Here is a 12,245-nt window from a genome sequence, read left to right as displayed (position 1 = left end):
ACCACCAATGGGCCAAATGGTCAAGACGGATCGTGCATTTCAACGTTTGTATATAGATTTGATAGGTCCTTTTCCTCGGACTAAGAAAGGCCACATCGGTATTTTAATTATATTGGACCATTTCTCAAAGTACACTTTCCTTAAACCTTTGAAAAAATTTGTGTCTAGGAATATTATAGATTATCTGACAGACGACATTTTTAAGGAGTATGGTGTTCCGGAGATAGTCGTAACCGACAATGGTTCGCAATTCACAAGCAAAGAGTTCAAGGCGATGCTAAGCAAACATGGAATTGAACAACAACTCACGGCAGTGTACAGTCCTCAATCAAACGCGAGTGAACGGGTAAACCGGTCAGTGAATGAGGCTCTCCGATCATTCGTGCGAGAGGATCAGTCAAAATGGGACTTATTTTTGCCAAGTGTCAATTGCGCTTTGAGAAACAGCGTTCATCAGAGTATTGGAACTTCACCATACCAAATAATTTTTGGACAGAAAATGATAACACATGGGAAAGACTATGAGGTTTTGCGAAAATTAAAACTTTTGGAGGAGAATGATTCCGAGTTATCTAGACTAGACAAATTTTCGTTGTTGCGTGATTCGATTCAGACAAAGATCAAGGAAGCATATGAGAGAAATCAGAGAGTATACAATTTGCGTTCACGGAGGAGAGACCTCAAAATTGGGCAACACGTATATAGAAGAAATTTTGAAAAAAGTTCTTTGTTGAGAAAATTTAACTCAAAGTTAGCTCCTAGTGGGATCAAGGCCGAAGTATTGAGGAGGAAAGGGAATGCATATTATGAACTAAGGGATTTAGAAACAGGGAAAACAAGTACTTATCATCTAAAGGATATTTGGGAATAGTAAAAGTTTTTTTTTCTTTTTTTTTTTTTTTTTTTTTTTTTTTGTAAGTTGGGGATAATTTTGTGATGTACATTTGGTTTATAGTTTTGGAACTTTGAATTTCAAAATTACTGAAAATTGTAGTAGGCTCAAAATTTTAATTTTTTTTTTTTTTTTCTTTGGAAGAAATGTCAGACTGAATTCAATTTCATTTTTGGTGTACATAATTTTTCATTTCAATTCAAATTTCATACTGTTCGGTCGTAATAATAAGAAAATTTTCTCAAATATAAAATTAAACGGAGAAAAGAAGAACTTAGGATAATTTTGCAAGAATAGGTAAGGAAATAATTTCAATTTGTTTTTTTTTGCAAGATGATAAGTAAGATGTTATTCTAGGCATTTATACTTCGGGATTTCAGAAAGAAAATTAGCAAAGAATTGGTTCCCGGAAACTTATGCTAGTGATTGGAATTTTAAATCGCAATCCAACTCATAAGGACGCATAGCCCCATTATAGGCATATTTGGAGGCACATTTGGAGTCCAGCATTTTGTCAATTGGATTGTTGAAGATTACAAATTTTTTTTTTTTGAAAATATTTCTGTTTCTCCCTACAAGCAACCAGGACTGACATATAGTTCTGGTATCCATAAGGATACCAGAACACTACCCGGATTTTACGATTCCAACAATGAATGGAACGTTTTTGGAACATTTTAACCAAAATTAACATTTTGAAGGAAAATTGACAAGAAAAACGGTGAAAAAAGTCAAATTTAAATATAATGTCAAAACAAGTCTTAATGGAGCGTTAACAGGAATTACATCAATGAAATAGATTAAGCTTTCACCCTAATTTAATATACATAGACACCTTAACTTAATTATCTACGAGCATCTCAAAAGTTTAACCCTCTTTTGCCATATCTAACTACCATGTCAACAACGATCGTCAACTGGCCAGATGACAACGTGGGACAATTGCGGTAAGTCTTTGATTATTTTCTCTTCCATTTGTTAAATCTTTAGAATGCTCGGAATATTAAAACAAAATACTCATTTTATCTACATAACATTTCAATAAGATTTTTTTTTTTTTAATTTAACGTCATAACATTTCAATTAGGAATTAGAAATAAGTTCAGAATAATAACACATTTACATTAATAATTTATATTCCGTTTTATTTTTCATTACACCCTAATACACATTTTATTTTACATTTATTGTCATTGAATCACTGCATTTTAATTAATCTCTTCCACTCAACCAATTTTATGAATTTTTATTAATTTCTATAATATATATTATAATGTTTTTGTAAACGCCGTTTTTCAATCACGAAAGGTTCGGTACTCTTGCTAAAGGATACTCTGGAGGGCAGTTAGGTATTCAGATACTTTTCTGCACGGCAGGGTGGGTGTAGGATACTATGTGACCAATTGACATCTTTGGTCACGCCTTCTTATTAACGTCATTCTCCTACGACTTCTATACTTTTCCTTTCCATCTGTCTATTATCATAAGAGCTACCTAAATTTTCTTTATGTAATTGCATCCATGCCTATTTCTATTGGAGAAAGAACGCCCCCCAAGACTGAGCACGGCTGGGGCCAGTAGGTAGCCAGTTCCAAGGTGAATAGGGCCATTATATGGTAGATCGTTACATTCCAAATAGGGCCATTATATGGTAGATCGTTACAGCCACCGTAGCGCAGAGGTTTGCATGTCCGCCTATGACGCTGAACGCCTGGGTTCGAATCCTGGCGAGACCATCAGAAAAAATTGTCATCGGTGGTTTTCCCTTCCTAATGCTGGCAACATTTGTGAGGTACTATGCCATGTAAAACTTCTCTCTAAAGAGGTGTCGCATTGTGGCACGCCGTTCGGACTCGGCTATAAATAGGATGCTCCTTATCATTGAGCTTTAACTTGAATCGGACTCCACTCATTGATATGTGAGAAGTTTACCCCTGTTCATTAGTGGAATGTTCATGGGCAACATTTGCAATTTGCAATGTAAGAAGTAAAATTGCAAATATAAGCTTGTATAAATATTATATTAGATGCAAATGGAAAAGGCTTTCCGATCATCCAGCTCGTCTCGAAAGAGAAACAATCAAAAATTGTAAAATTTAGTGATCTCGCCCTAACAGGCATAAAAAAATTTAAAAATTAAAAAACATTAAAAAAAAATAAATTTAATTTTAAACAAGCACACTCCTGTTAACAAAAGTGTATATACGAAGTCTGGTAAAAAAAAAATCGGTATTTTCAAATTTCGTGAGATACGTATGTTCGATTTTCACTTTTTTCTGTTATGTTCGTTCACATGTCTGTCATATAAGTTGGTAATATCAGCAATTTCGGATTTTCAGTTTGTTTTTGACAGATAAAAAGGTTAGTCGTGCTTGGTGCGCTCTTCCATGTTTAACTATTCCAAAAAATGAATCAAAGAAGCTGTATAAAGTTTTGTGTTACCAAAATGATCGTTTCAGAAGCGTTTCGAAGACGGAAAAAATGTCTGAGGGGGACAAGATAGTCATTGAAGCATAAATAAATACTTAAAAAAATTAAAATAACGGTTAGACCTCGTATACTTTTTTGGGTCTCAAATCATTACTTCGATGAGTTACAAATGGAAGGACGATGTTAGTATTACTTCGAAGGGGACAAGATAGTTGATGAATAAAAAAAAATTTTGAATAAAATTTTAAATAACAGTTTATCAGCCCTCGTATATATTTATCGCCGTAAAATTCTATTGCTGTTTGACTATGCCCGTGTAAATGCACGTTTGTGTCCATCTGTTCTAATAAAGCTACAACATTTTAAGAAATGTACATTGCGCTGAAATTGTATTATGTATAATCCATTTTGGTATATTATTCTCTTGGATTCCCTATGGAACGCTGTAAGGAATATGTTGAATATCGTTGTTGTTGTTGTAGCAGTTAATTGTGTTCTATCTTTCGTCTGCTTGATTATGTTGAGTGTCCAGATCCAGGAACTCTGCGTGCGTCCACAGGGATCTGGGTTTGAGTCGAGTGGCTCTGGCTGGGCAGTTAAACAGGTGACGTACGTCGTGTGATCCCTGGTCACAATCGGGACATACATCTTGCACGTCGGCATCAATCCTTGCTCTGTAGGAGTTGAGGCGGCAGCATCTGCCGGAACATAATTGAGCCAGAACTACTCTGGTTTACCGGGGGAGGTCAATGTCTTCAGGTGCAATGGGAGGCGGTCGTTCTCCAAGGACTACATTCACCCCGTAGTCATTTACCGCATCTGCTACCGTGTCTGCATGAATGTTGTCTAGACCTGTTTGATATGCAGCTTGATCTAGAGGTTCTCTCTTGTAGCGCTGAACCTCACGCTCTAGATCATGTAGATCTACCTTAAGGCTTCTGGGCGGTGGATATCTATTCACAAGATGATGATTTGGAAGGTCTCTGCGACAACAGCTCTATCGCAGATGTCAACAATAGGTGGGGGCATGATGCTATGATTGTACAATCGTCCGCATATGATACGATCTCTATTCCTGTTTGAAGGTTGAATAGTGCTGAAGATATCACCCCACCTTGGGGAACTCCCTGTTTCACTCTACGGTGCTTCGACTTCTTCTAAATTCCACAAATTACTGGAGATCACACAGATAATTCGCAATTCAGCGTTTCAGGCCTGGCTGGAGGGACGTGTTGGCGATGTCCTCAATAGACCGTGTCGAATGCCTCCAATAGGTTCAACGCCACGAGGATCGTCCTATCACCTGACCTAGGCTGATTGAAGCCACGCAAATGTGTGCGGTGATGGCATGCAAAGCTGTTGTTGTCTATGTAGTCTTCGAAACCCATGTTGATGCTCGGCGAATGTAAATTCTCCTACGAGGCTTGGGAGGAGTAATGCCTCAAGCGTCTTTGCCACTGGTGAGAGGAGGGAGATCGGTCTGTACGACTCCCGACTGTTATTGCTTTTATTGAGACTTCTTACTTTGTCAAAATACATCAGACATGCATATCGAATGGTTAACAAATAAAATCTTAAAACAATTTACGTCTTTTTATAACCTTCTTTGTCACTGAATATAAGGTACTTGCTTTGAGATTGTTGATGTCTTAGAAACACTAAGGGAACGAAAGAGACAAGGCTTGCTCACGGCCTTCAAAGTTGTATGCAGAGCAATTTGTCTGTTAAAAAATAAGTAAACAATTAAACACTCAAAAATAGATAACAAATTTCATACAAAAATAACATACTAGTGTGACTTGGTACAATTAAGAGGTAGTGCCATTAGCACAACAACAAAAATCTACCCCTAACGTAACTACCTTGAGTGGCAAGTGCCGTAAATTGAAATGTCAAAGTGGTTTAAGAAATAAACTTTGTTTTACTACTTATCTTCTTCAAATCTACTTTATATTTGTATTTTCATTCTTATAACACTGTTTTGTTGCTTACGTGTGAAATATCGGATCAAATAGAGCAACCCCTCAAGAAAAAAAATCACAGCTGTGTTATCAAGCATTTGACATTGAGATTTGCAGCAAAATCAAAACAAAAATAAAAAAAATTGTACTCAGCTGTTCGCATGACTTCACCTTATAAGTGTATCTCGCTACCGTGACGGAAAAAATATGAATCGTTGGTGAATTGGCAATTTTGACACACATAATAAAATACCAATGATAAAAAAGTAACATGTCATAAGACAAGAACATATAGTCCGATAACACCTTTAGAAGAGGAAGGACGCATCGCATTGATTCAATCCGGAATGCAAAAATTGTTAAGAATTTAAATACCGCATTAAAAATTTAAAGTGTTTTATTTACCAAACTGTTACACCCAAACGAATTCCAAAAAAACTTTTACAAATTAAGGATCTGTTACAACATTTTTTAGAGACACATGGCCGCAATAAAAAACTGCCCATAAATTGGTAACTATATTTTTTTCCAATATATTCGTTTAAGATTCAGCCCCGCAACACTTTCTCAAACTGCACAACAAAACCAAACAAAAAGTTTTATTATTAATAATACAATAGTTATCATATAATGAAGGTTGTATCGCTGTGCGATACATCAATGGACGTGTTTGTTTGCTTCAGAATATATTATCTATGACAAGTTTTCTTGGGAAACAATGGCGCAACACGAGATTATAGCAGATTTATATTTTAGTGTAAATCATTAAAACAAAATTGGTCTAAAGAATATATAAAATAATTCATTTACATATTCAGATTTTTAAGTTTTGTGATAACATCACTGTGGGATACACTTTTCACAGTGGCTATAACTCCTTTTTTATTTGGGTAATCTACGTCCGTAGCGTATGAGTAGTGGTATCCCAAAATATCAGTCAGCTTACCGCCTTGTGCTTCCAAAACAGCTTCAGGAGCACATGTGTCCCACTTCTTACAGCCTGGACTGGCAAAAACGTAGGCATGGGCTCTTCCTTCCAATAACAGCAATACTTTATAACCGGCTCCACCGACTTTAATAATTTCCGTGGGTGAAAGTGCTTCTAAAGCTGCCTGCACAATAGTATTAGAATGAGACCTCGTAGTAGTTATTATAAAAGTTTCTTTTGGGGGTTCATTCGGAATAAAACCACCTGTACCCAATCCTTTCAATCCCCAAATTGTGCGGCCCAATTCACCACCAGGGTTCTTAAAGTAGGGTTGGTGTATTATTCCAGCAACTGCAGAATTCCTTACGGCTATTCCAATTAAAACTGTAACGTGATCCAAAAATCCTTGCGTATATTCTGAGGTGCCGTCGAGTGGATCCACCCATACCACAAACTCATTATCATTTACATCAAGCCATTGTTCAGGACATGTCCGGTTTAAAAAATCTTCATCACCTTGTGTGACTAACCAATCCTTACAGACGTCAAGATCCGAACCACCTTCCTCTCCAATTATTTTTATCGTCGGAAACGCAAGAGATAACGAGGCTATAATACATCGTTGTGCCGAACGATCAGCTTCTGTCTGTAGATCGTCCTTTCCCTTAAAAACGGACACGTTTACTTATGTGCATATGTATATAACAAACAAACCTTCTCAACGATTCCTAGATTTCCCTTCTGCATCACATCTCGAATAATAGCTCCAGCTCGTTTCGCAGCGTTAATAGACAAAGCAGTAAGTCGCATTAGTGTTGGCTGAGACATTTTATACCACTTCGGAATGTTTTTAATACTTATATCTATTACTTATTAAAACAGACAATCTATTGAATGCAGTAGGTCTGTACAGTTGTCAAGTCTGTTTAGGTACTAGCATTAGGTATATTCGTGTACTTTGGCTTGTGCCAATTAACGACTTGTCGCACTACTTAAGCAGGGTACTCTGTTTTAAGGCTGATACTAGAGTCGCTTTTCGCGATATTTATATAGGTAGTGAACCGTAATCACCTGAGTACAATTTTTTCTCGCGAAGTGCACTATCTGTCAACGAATTTTGGTTGTGTGGGTGTAGTATAGTTAAGAACCATTCCACACACAAACAACTTAAAATGGCGCGAACTAATAACATACACAAAATCAGAGTTTCACTAATCACTGATTTTGACAGATAGGGCACACAATATTTTGTTGTTGGGCAACTGCCACTACCTGCAAATGAATATATCTTGCTACCACCCATTAGTTGTGAAAAATTTCAACAGATTATCTTAAACCATGTTTATATTTGAAGCAAATCTAAATTAGCGACGAGATTTCGAAAATCTGGGGTTTTGCAACGAGGTTTCCCATACATTTTCAGTGTGTGCAAATCTAATTATTTGAGGAGATTTGCAGCATGACGAAATTACCAAGTAGTGTCCCGGCCCGGGATAGCTGTAAGCACCACACAGGCTGGAAGATTAAGGTCCAATATGTGTGGTCTTTATTGCTGTCACGAGAAGCTTAAGGTGGAGTTACATACCTCGCGCAGCGCTTATGCGTGCTTACGCGTGAATGAAATTAGAATAGGTTTGTATTGTGTGAGTTACACAACAAATGCACGTACGCACATGACGGAGTAAGTTAACCAACTTTCAACTTAAAACGCGTTTCAGGGCGCAAAAGATATGATTTGAATATGCTTACTGTTCAAACTTGTTTCGCAGTTCGTAAATTAGATAAATTATTTTAATAAAATCATATTAAACCACATCATTGCCAATTTCCATTGAAATTAAATTTGGAAATGACAAAAATAACCTGATTTTTAGAAATTCGTGCGCAGCAAAAGACGCATGGTATGTACCTCAACCCAAATAACGCATAAGGGCGCCTCTGATTGCTTAAGCACGCATAAGTGCTTCGTGTGGTATGTAACTCCAGCTTTAAGGCCGGTACTATATTTGGTTATCGCGTTGAAACTCCATATAAAAAAGCAAACGAAAAAATCTTATATTTATATATACATATATTTATATATACATATATTTATATATACATATATTTATATATACATATATTTATGTATACATATATTTATATATACATATATTTATATATACATATATTTTCCATTTAACACGAAAACAACTCCTCCATGTACAAAATTTAGTCCTTGTCTATACCAACTGTGATTCTCATTCATTCTTTTTATTTACGAGCACACACATGTCGCGTGCGCCTTAATGTCGCTCGAAGCGCCACCTGGCGGACAATAGCGAACTGCTTAGGCATGAGCCACGACCCCTGCCTGATTGACAGTAGGACAGTTGGTGTTGTGTTGTCATTTGGCCCATCAGAGGAAGTTCTGGCTGGGAAGAGCGCCATGATGGACCAAATGACAGCATATGCCTCTGCCCTAAGAAGGAAAAATCTTTCTTTTTGGATTTTGACTGTGCAGCAAGCCGGAGGTGAGCCGAGAAGACAACTGGAAGTGAGCCTAACGAACATAAAAAGTATAAGAAAAGTGCAGCTGCCGCCGTGTAGTGTTGGTGTTGTTGTGTTGTATTGCTACAATGACTGCATAGCAAGTGCATGATAACCCATAAGAAAAATACCATAGTGGGATAAAACCTCTAGAAGCCCAAAGTTGAAAAGGGCACTTTTATTTTAAATTACAAACAAGAAAAATTAACTGAATTCCAAAAAAAAGGAGAAACAAAAAAAAATAATAAAAAAAAAACAAAGAGGAAAACCAATTTAGAAAATTTCGAATCCTTTATTACTGAAGAAAAAAGAAATTGCAACAGCTAAACAAAAAAAAAAGCATCTTACAAACTGAATTACCAAATAACCTTAAAATTACCATAAAAACTATTCTTAAAACTACATTAATACCTAACTCTAAAGAGTGAAAAAAAAGGAACTGAATTAAAAACACTTATTGGAAAATAAATTTCAAACTAAAGAAAGAAACTTAATTATAAACTTAAAAAAAAAGGAAAAAAAGACTGAATAAATAACTAAAGCTTAAACTAAAATTTTGAATTAAAAGTAAATAAAAAAAAAACGCTGCTCGCCAACGGCTCATCTCCTCTGCACCAGCGTGGGACCTCCTTCAAAAGCGCTCGCAGACCGCAGTGCTCCAGGTGACGGCTTACATAGACCCTTAACTCGTTATACTTAACACTAAACATTCGGACGGACGGACGTACAGATTATCTAAAAATAAAAAGAGAAAAAAAAGAAATTAGTTTTTGAAAAGGAAGGCATTTTTTCATCTAGGATACTTATTTTTTTTTGTTATACCATCCACAGTATTATATGGTATTTACCCTTCCCCAATAGATAGAGCTCTCTCTAGGCAGGTAGGAAGTCTCCATAGGGATCTTTGTTCCAAGCTAGTACTTTGAAGATGCCGTCCTTTCGGGCGTGGTAAAGGCCTAAAAGAAGAAAAGAAAAAAAAATCAGATATGAAATAAGAAAACTAATTCCAAATACCCCTTTTATTTTTTTATAATACCCCTTTTACTTACCTTGAACTTTACAATATTCGGACGGACATAGACGGACAGACGGAGTAAGCTGCCATTGTGGGCACAGCCTAACTTACTCAGCGGCAGGAGCCCCGAAAGAAGAGATGGGATGCCATTAGATCTGTTTGAAGCTAGCCATACCCACCTAATGTTTCGAGTTTCCTTTTTTATTATGATTTTTGGATGATGCCTCTTGTTTTTCTGAATTTTTCATGTGGTCATCATAAATTAACCATCTTTTATAAATAAAGGAACTACCTGAAATGTTTGTAACGTTTACGAAAAGACGATGAATTTTATTGAAATCATGTAGATCTTGAGAAGAGGGAGATGGGAAGGGGGTGATAAGGTGAAGAGGTAGGTACGGGGCAACTGACTTGAAAGTTGCTATGGTGGAGCTCCGACTCCAGAGGGAGGGCATTATCCTCGCCAGAACACCAGGCGAGAAGGCTTCCAAAAGGTAGGTGTGGTGCTTCCTCATTTTTATTTAGACATCTTAGGTTAGTAGTTTCTTTTTCGGGCCAAACATCCCTTTTCTTTTACATAGTAAGCCTGGCATGTAAAACTTTTTGTTCCTGCTCATGTGACACGCTTGCGCAAAGAACCACCCCATCCGGCGGGCACTAGCCGCGCATACGCCACCATGCCAGCACAGCGACAAGCGGTCAGGAAATTCTTGCATTTATTGGACCAGGACAGGACACACATATACTTACATATACATGCCACTTGTTCTATAACTTATGAGTCTGCTATTATGAAAGATCAGCATTATTAGTATGCTGTTATTATTTATTTGTTTTGTAGTATCAGCCTCTGTGTGAACCAGACGTTTTGACGTAGAATTGCGGTAGCTCGTAAGGGTCGTTGTCAGCAATTTCATTGATTATGCCTATTGGAGAGAGATAACCAGAATTAGTCAACCGCAGATTTTTTCAATTTTAAAAATTTCATTAACAAGGAAGTTATCGCTAAATTCAAGGCCTTCAATAAATTTAAGCCGCTGCGAAAAGGCATATTTACAAAGAGGTTGAACACTTGCTGTTTGGAATATATGTATGTGCTTTGGAGAATTTTTTTGTTGGATTTTCGTTAAACATATTGACGCATTTGCGCAGAATCTTCCGCTCGAAGATTTCTATTTCATTGGCTATTACAGGGGAAATGGAGAACCATATAGGAAAGCCGTTAAATAAAGCAGACCTGATGGCGACCTTGTATAGTAAAAGCTTTGTGTTCTGTGGCAGGTATTTGTTGTTCAGCAGTCCTGAAATGGATGCTGAAATAAGTTTTGCTTTTTGTAGTGCAGATCTGGCGTGGCAGTTAAATGTCATCAGTATGCTGAAATTGAGACCTAAGTATTTTAAACTTGATTTAAAGGGGATAGCAATTACGTCAAGGGCTAGGCGAAGGTTTATACTTTCCGGTACAACATAGCAAGGACATTTTCCTGAGGCGTTTCTGACATATATTGCTTCTTATTGAGTGGCTTTTATTCTGTTGCCCTATTTATTGTAGTAACTTTTGATTAGATTTAAGTGTGACACCATTTCTCGTAGCTTGTAATGGCGACATATGGTGGGCGTAAATCAAAAAAATCATCCGCATATAGACTGGCCTGTGAGTCATGAAATCTGTGTGGGAAATCGTAGAGAAGAATGTTAAATAAAAGTGGTGCTAATACGCTGTATTGTAGTACCCCACTTTCTGCACGTCTTGAATTTGTACGGAAAATTATGACATGCGGAGTAGAATGCCTTTTCTATGTCCAAGGCAATAGCCACGGTACAAGTCTTATTTTTAACATTCCTTGTTTTATCCGAATAAAGTTTTATAAGTGCATGTTGAGTGGAGTGAGATTTTTTAAATCCGAACTGGTAGTCAGAGATTGGATTGATAATGAATTCGTTTTCTATCATTTCTTTCAGAATCTGTTCAAGTATTTTGCCAATGTTCGACAACAATAAGATCGGACCAAACTCAGATACGGCTTTGCTGTTTTGATTATTTTTTTGTTGGAATTATTTTGGCTTTTTCCCATTCCGGAGAAAAATAATAATTATTTATACAGTTGTTACAGATTCAAATATAAAGGTGTATAGGGGTTGAAGGTAATTTTCTTAAAATGAAATCAGAAATGCCGTCAGGGCCGTAAGATTTCATGTTGTTTATGTTATAGATGATGTTTTTAACTTTATCGGTACTAGTAAAGTGAAAGGAATCTAGATTGTCGATCGATGTAAAACTGTCACAGAAGGAGAAAATATATTGTGGCACTGATGACACATGTTAAGCACCCTTGTGCTCAACATGTACTGGATCGGCAGGGGATGTTTGTCGAAAAGTGGATAGAAAATTTTTTTGAAAATGTTCAGCAATATCAGTTTTGTTTGAAACCGTAGTATTATTGTGCTTAATGTTATAACATGTGGATGATTTATTTCTCTCAACAATTT

At 36.7% G+C, this 12,245-nt stretch overlaps 2 protein-coding genes and 2 long non-coding RNA genes across 6 annotated transcripts in view; 2 read left to right on the top strand and 2 right to left on the bottom strand.

The window, feature by feature from the left end:
• The first annotated feature begins 2,942 nt into the window (after positions 1-2,942).
• Positions 2,943-3,581, top strand: LOC131994910 (uncharacterized). Its single transcript, XR_009396947.1, has 2 exons — positions 2,943-3,253; positions 3,352-3,581. It is a non-coding gene; the product is annotated as an uncharacterized LOC131994910 (long non-coding RNA).
• Positions 3,582-5,275: 1,694 nt separating this feature from the next.
• The window catches only part of LOC106094637 (probable E3 ubiquitin-protein ligase HERC4), a 58,171-nt gene continuing 51,201 nt past the window's right edge, over positions 5,276-12,245 (top strand). Inside the window, exon 1 of one of the 3 annotated variants that reach the window (XM_059362053.1) lies at positions 5,276-5,795. The gene's annotated coding sequence lies outside the window, so the exon portion shown is untranslated. Of the gene's footprint in view, positions 5,796-8,466; positions 9,403-12,245 lie in introns of those variants that run through there. The other 2 variants (XM_059362054.1, XM_059362052.1) reach the window with 2 other exon arrangements.
• Positions 5,663-7,150, bottom strand: LOC106094788 (3'(2'),5'-bisphosphate nucleotidase 1). The gene is made up of 2 exons (XM_013262027.2): positions 6,926-7,150; positions 5,663-6,875 (listed from the first exon to the last, which is right to left on the bottom strand). Exons 1-2 carry the CDS (start codon positions 7,037-7,039, stop codon positions 6,090-6,092), a joined length of 900 nt encoding a protein of 299 aa, XP_013117481.1. The 5' UTR covers positions 7,040-7,150; the 3' UTR covers positions 5,663-6,089.
• Positions 9,008-10,743, bottom strand: LOC131994909 (uncharacterized). The gene is made up of 2 exons (XR_009396946.1): positions 9,790-10,743; positions 9,008-9,696 (listed from the first exon to the last, which is right to left on the bottom strand). It is a non-coding gene; the product is annotated as an uncharacterized LOC131994909 (long non-coding RNA).

This window comes from Stomoxys calcitrans, chromosome 2, assembly GCF_963082655.1.
Source record: "Stomoxys calcitrans chromosome 2, idStoCalc2.1, whole genome shotgun sequence".
NCBI lineage: Eukaryota > Metazoa > Arthropoda > Insecta > Diptera > Muscidae > Stomoxys > Stomoxys calcitrans.
This window is presented reverse-complemented; position numbering and strand designations above follow the sequence as displayed.

What these genes read in the sequence shown, in the direction of transcription:
- LOC106094788 (XM_013262027.2), bottom strand. Translation starts at nt 7,039, where the DNA reads ATGTCTCAGCCAACACTAATGCGACTTACTGCTTTGTCTATTAACGCT. An exon ending in ATCTAGGAATCGTTGAGAAG is followed by an intron (nt 6,876 to 6,925) that starts GTTTGTTTGTTA and finishes TCCGTTTTTAAG; the next exon opens with GGAAAGGACGATCTACAGAC.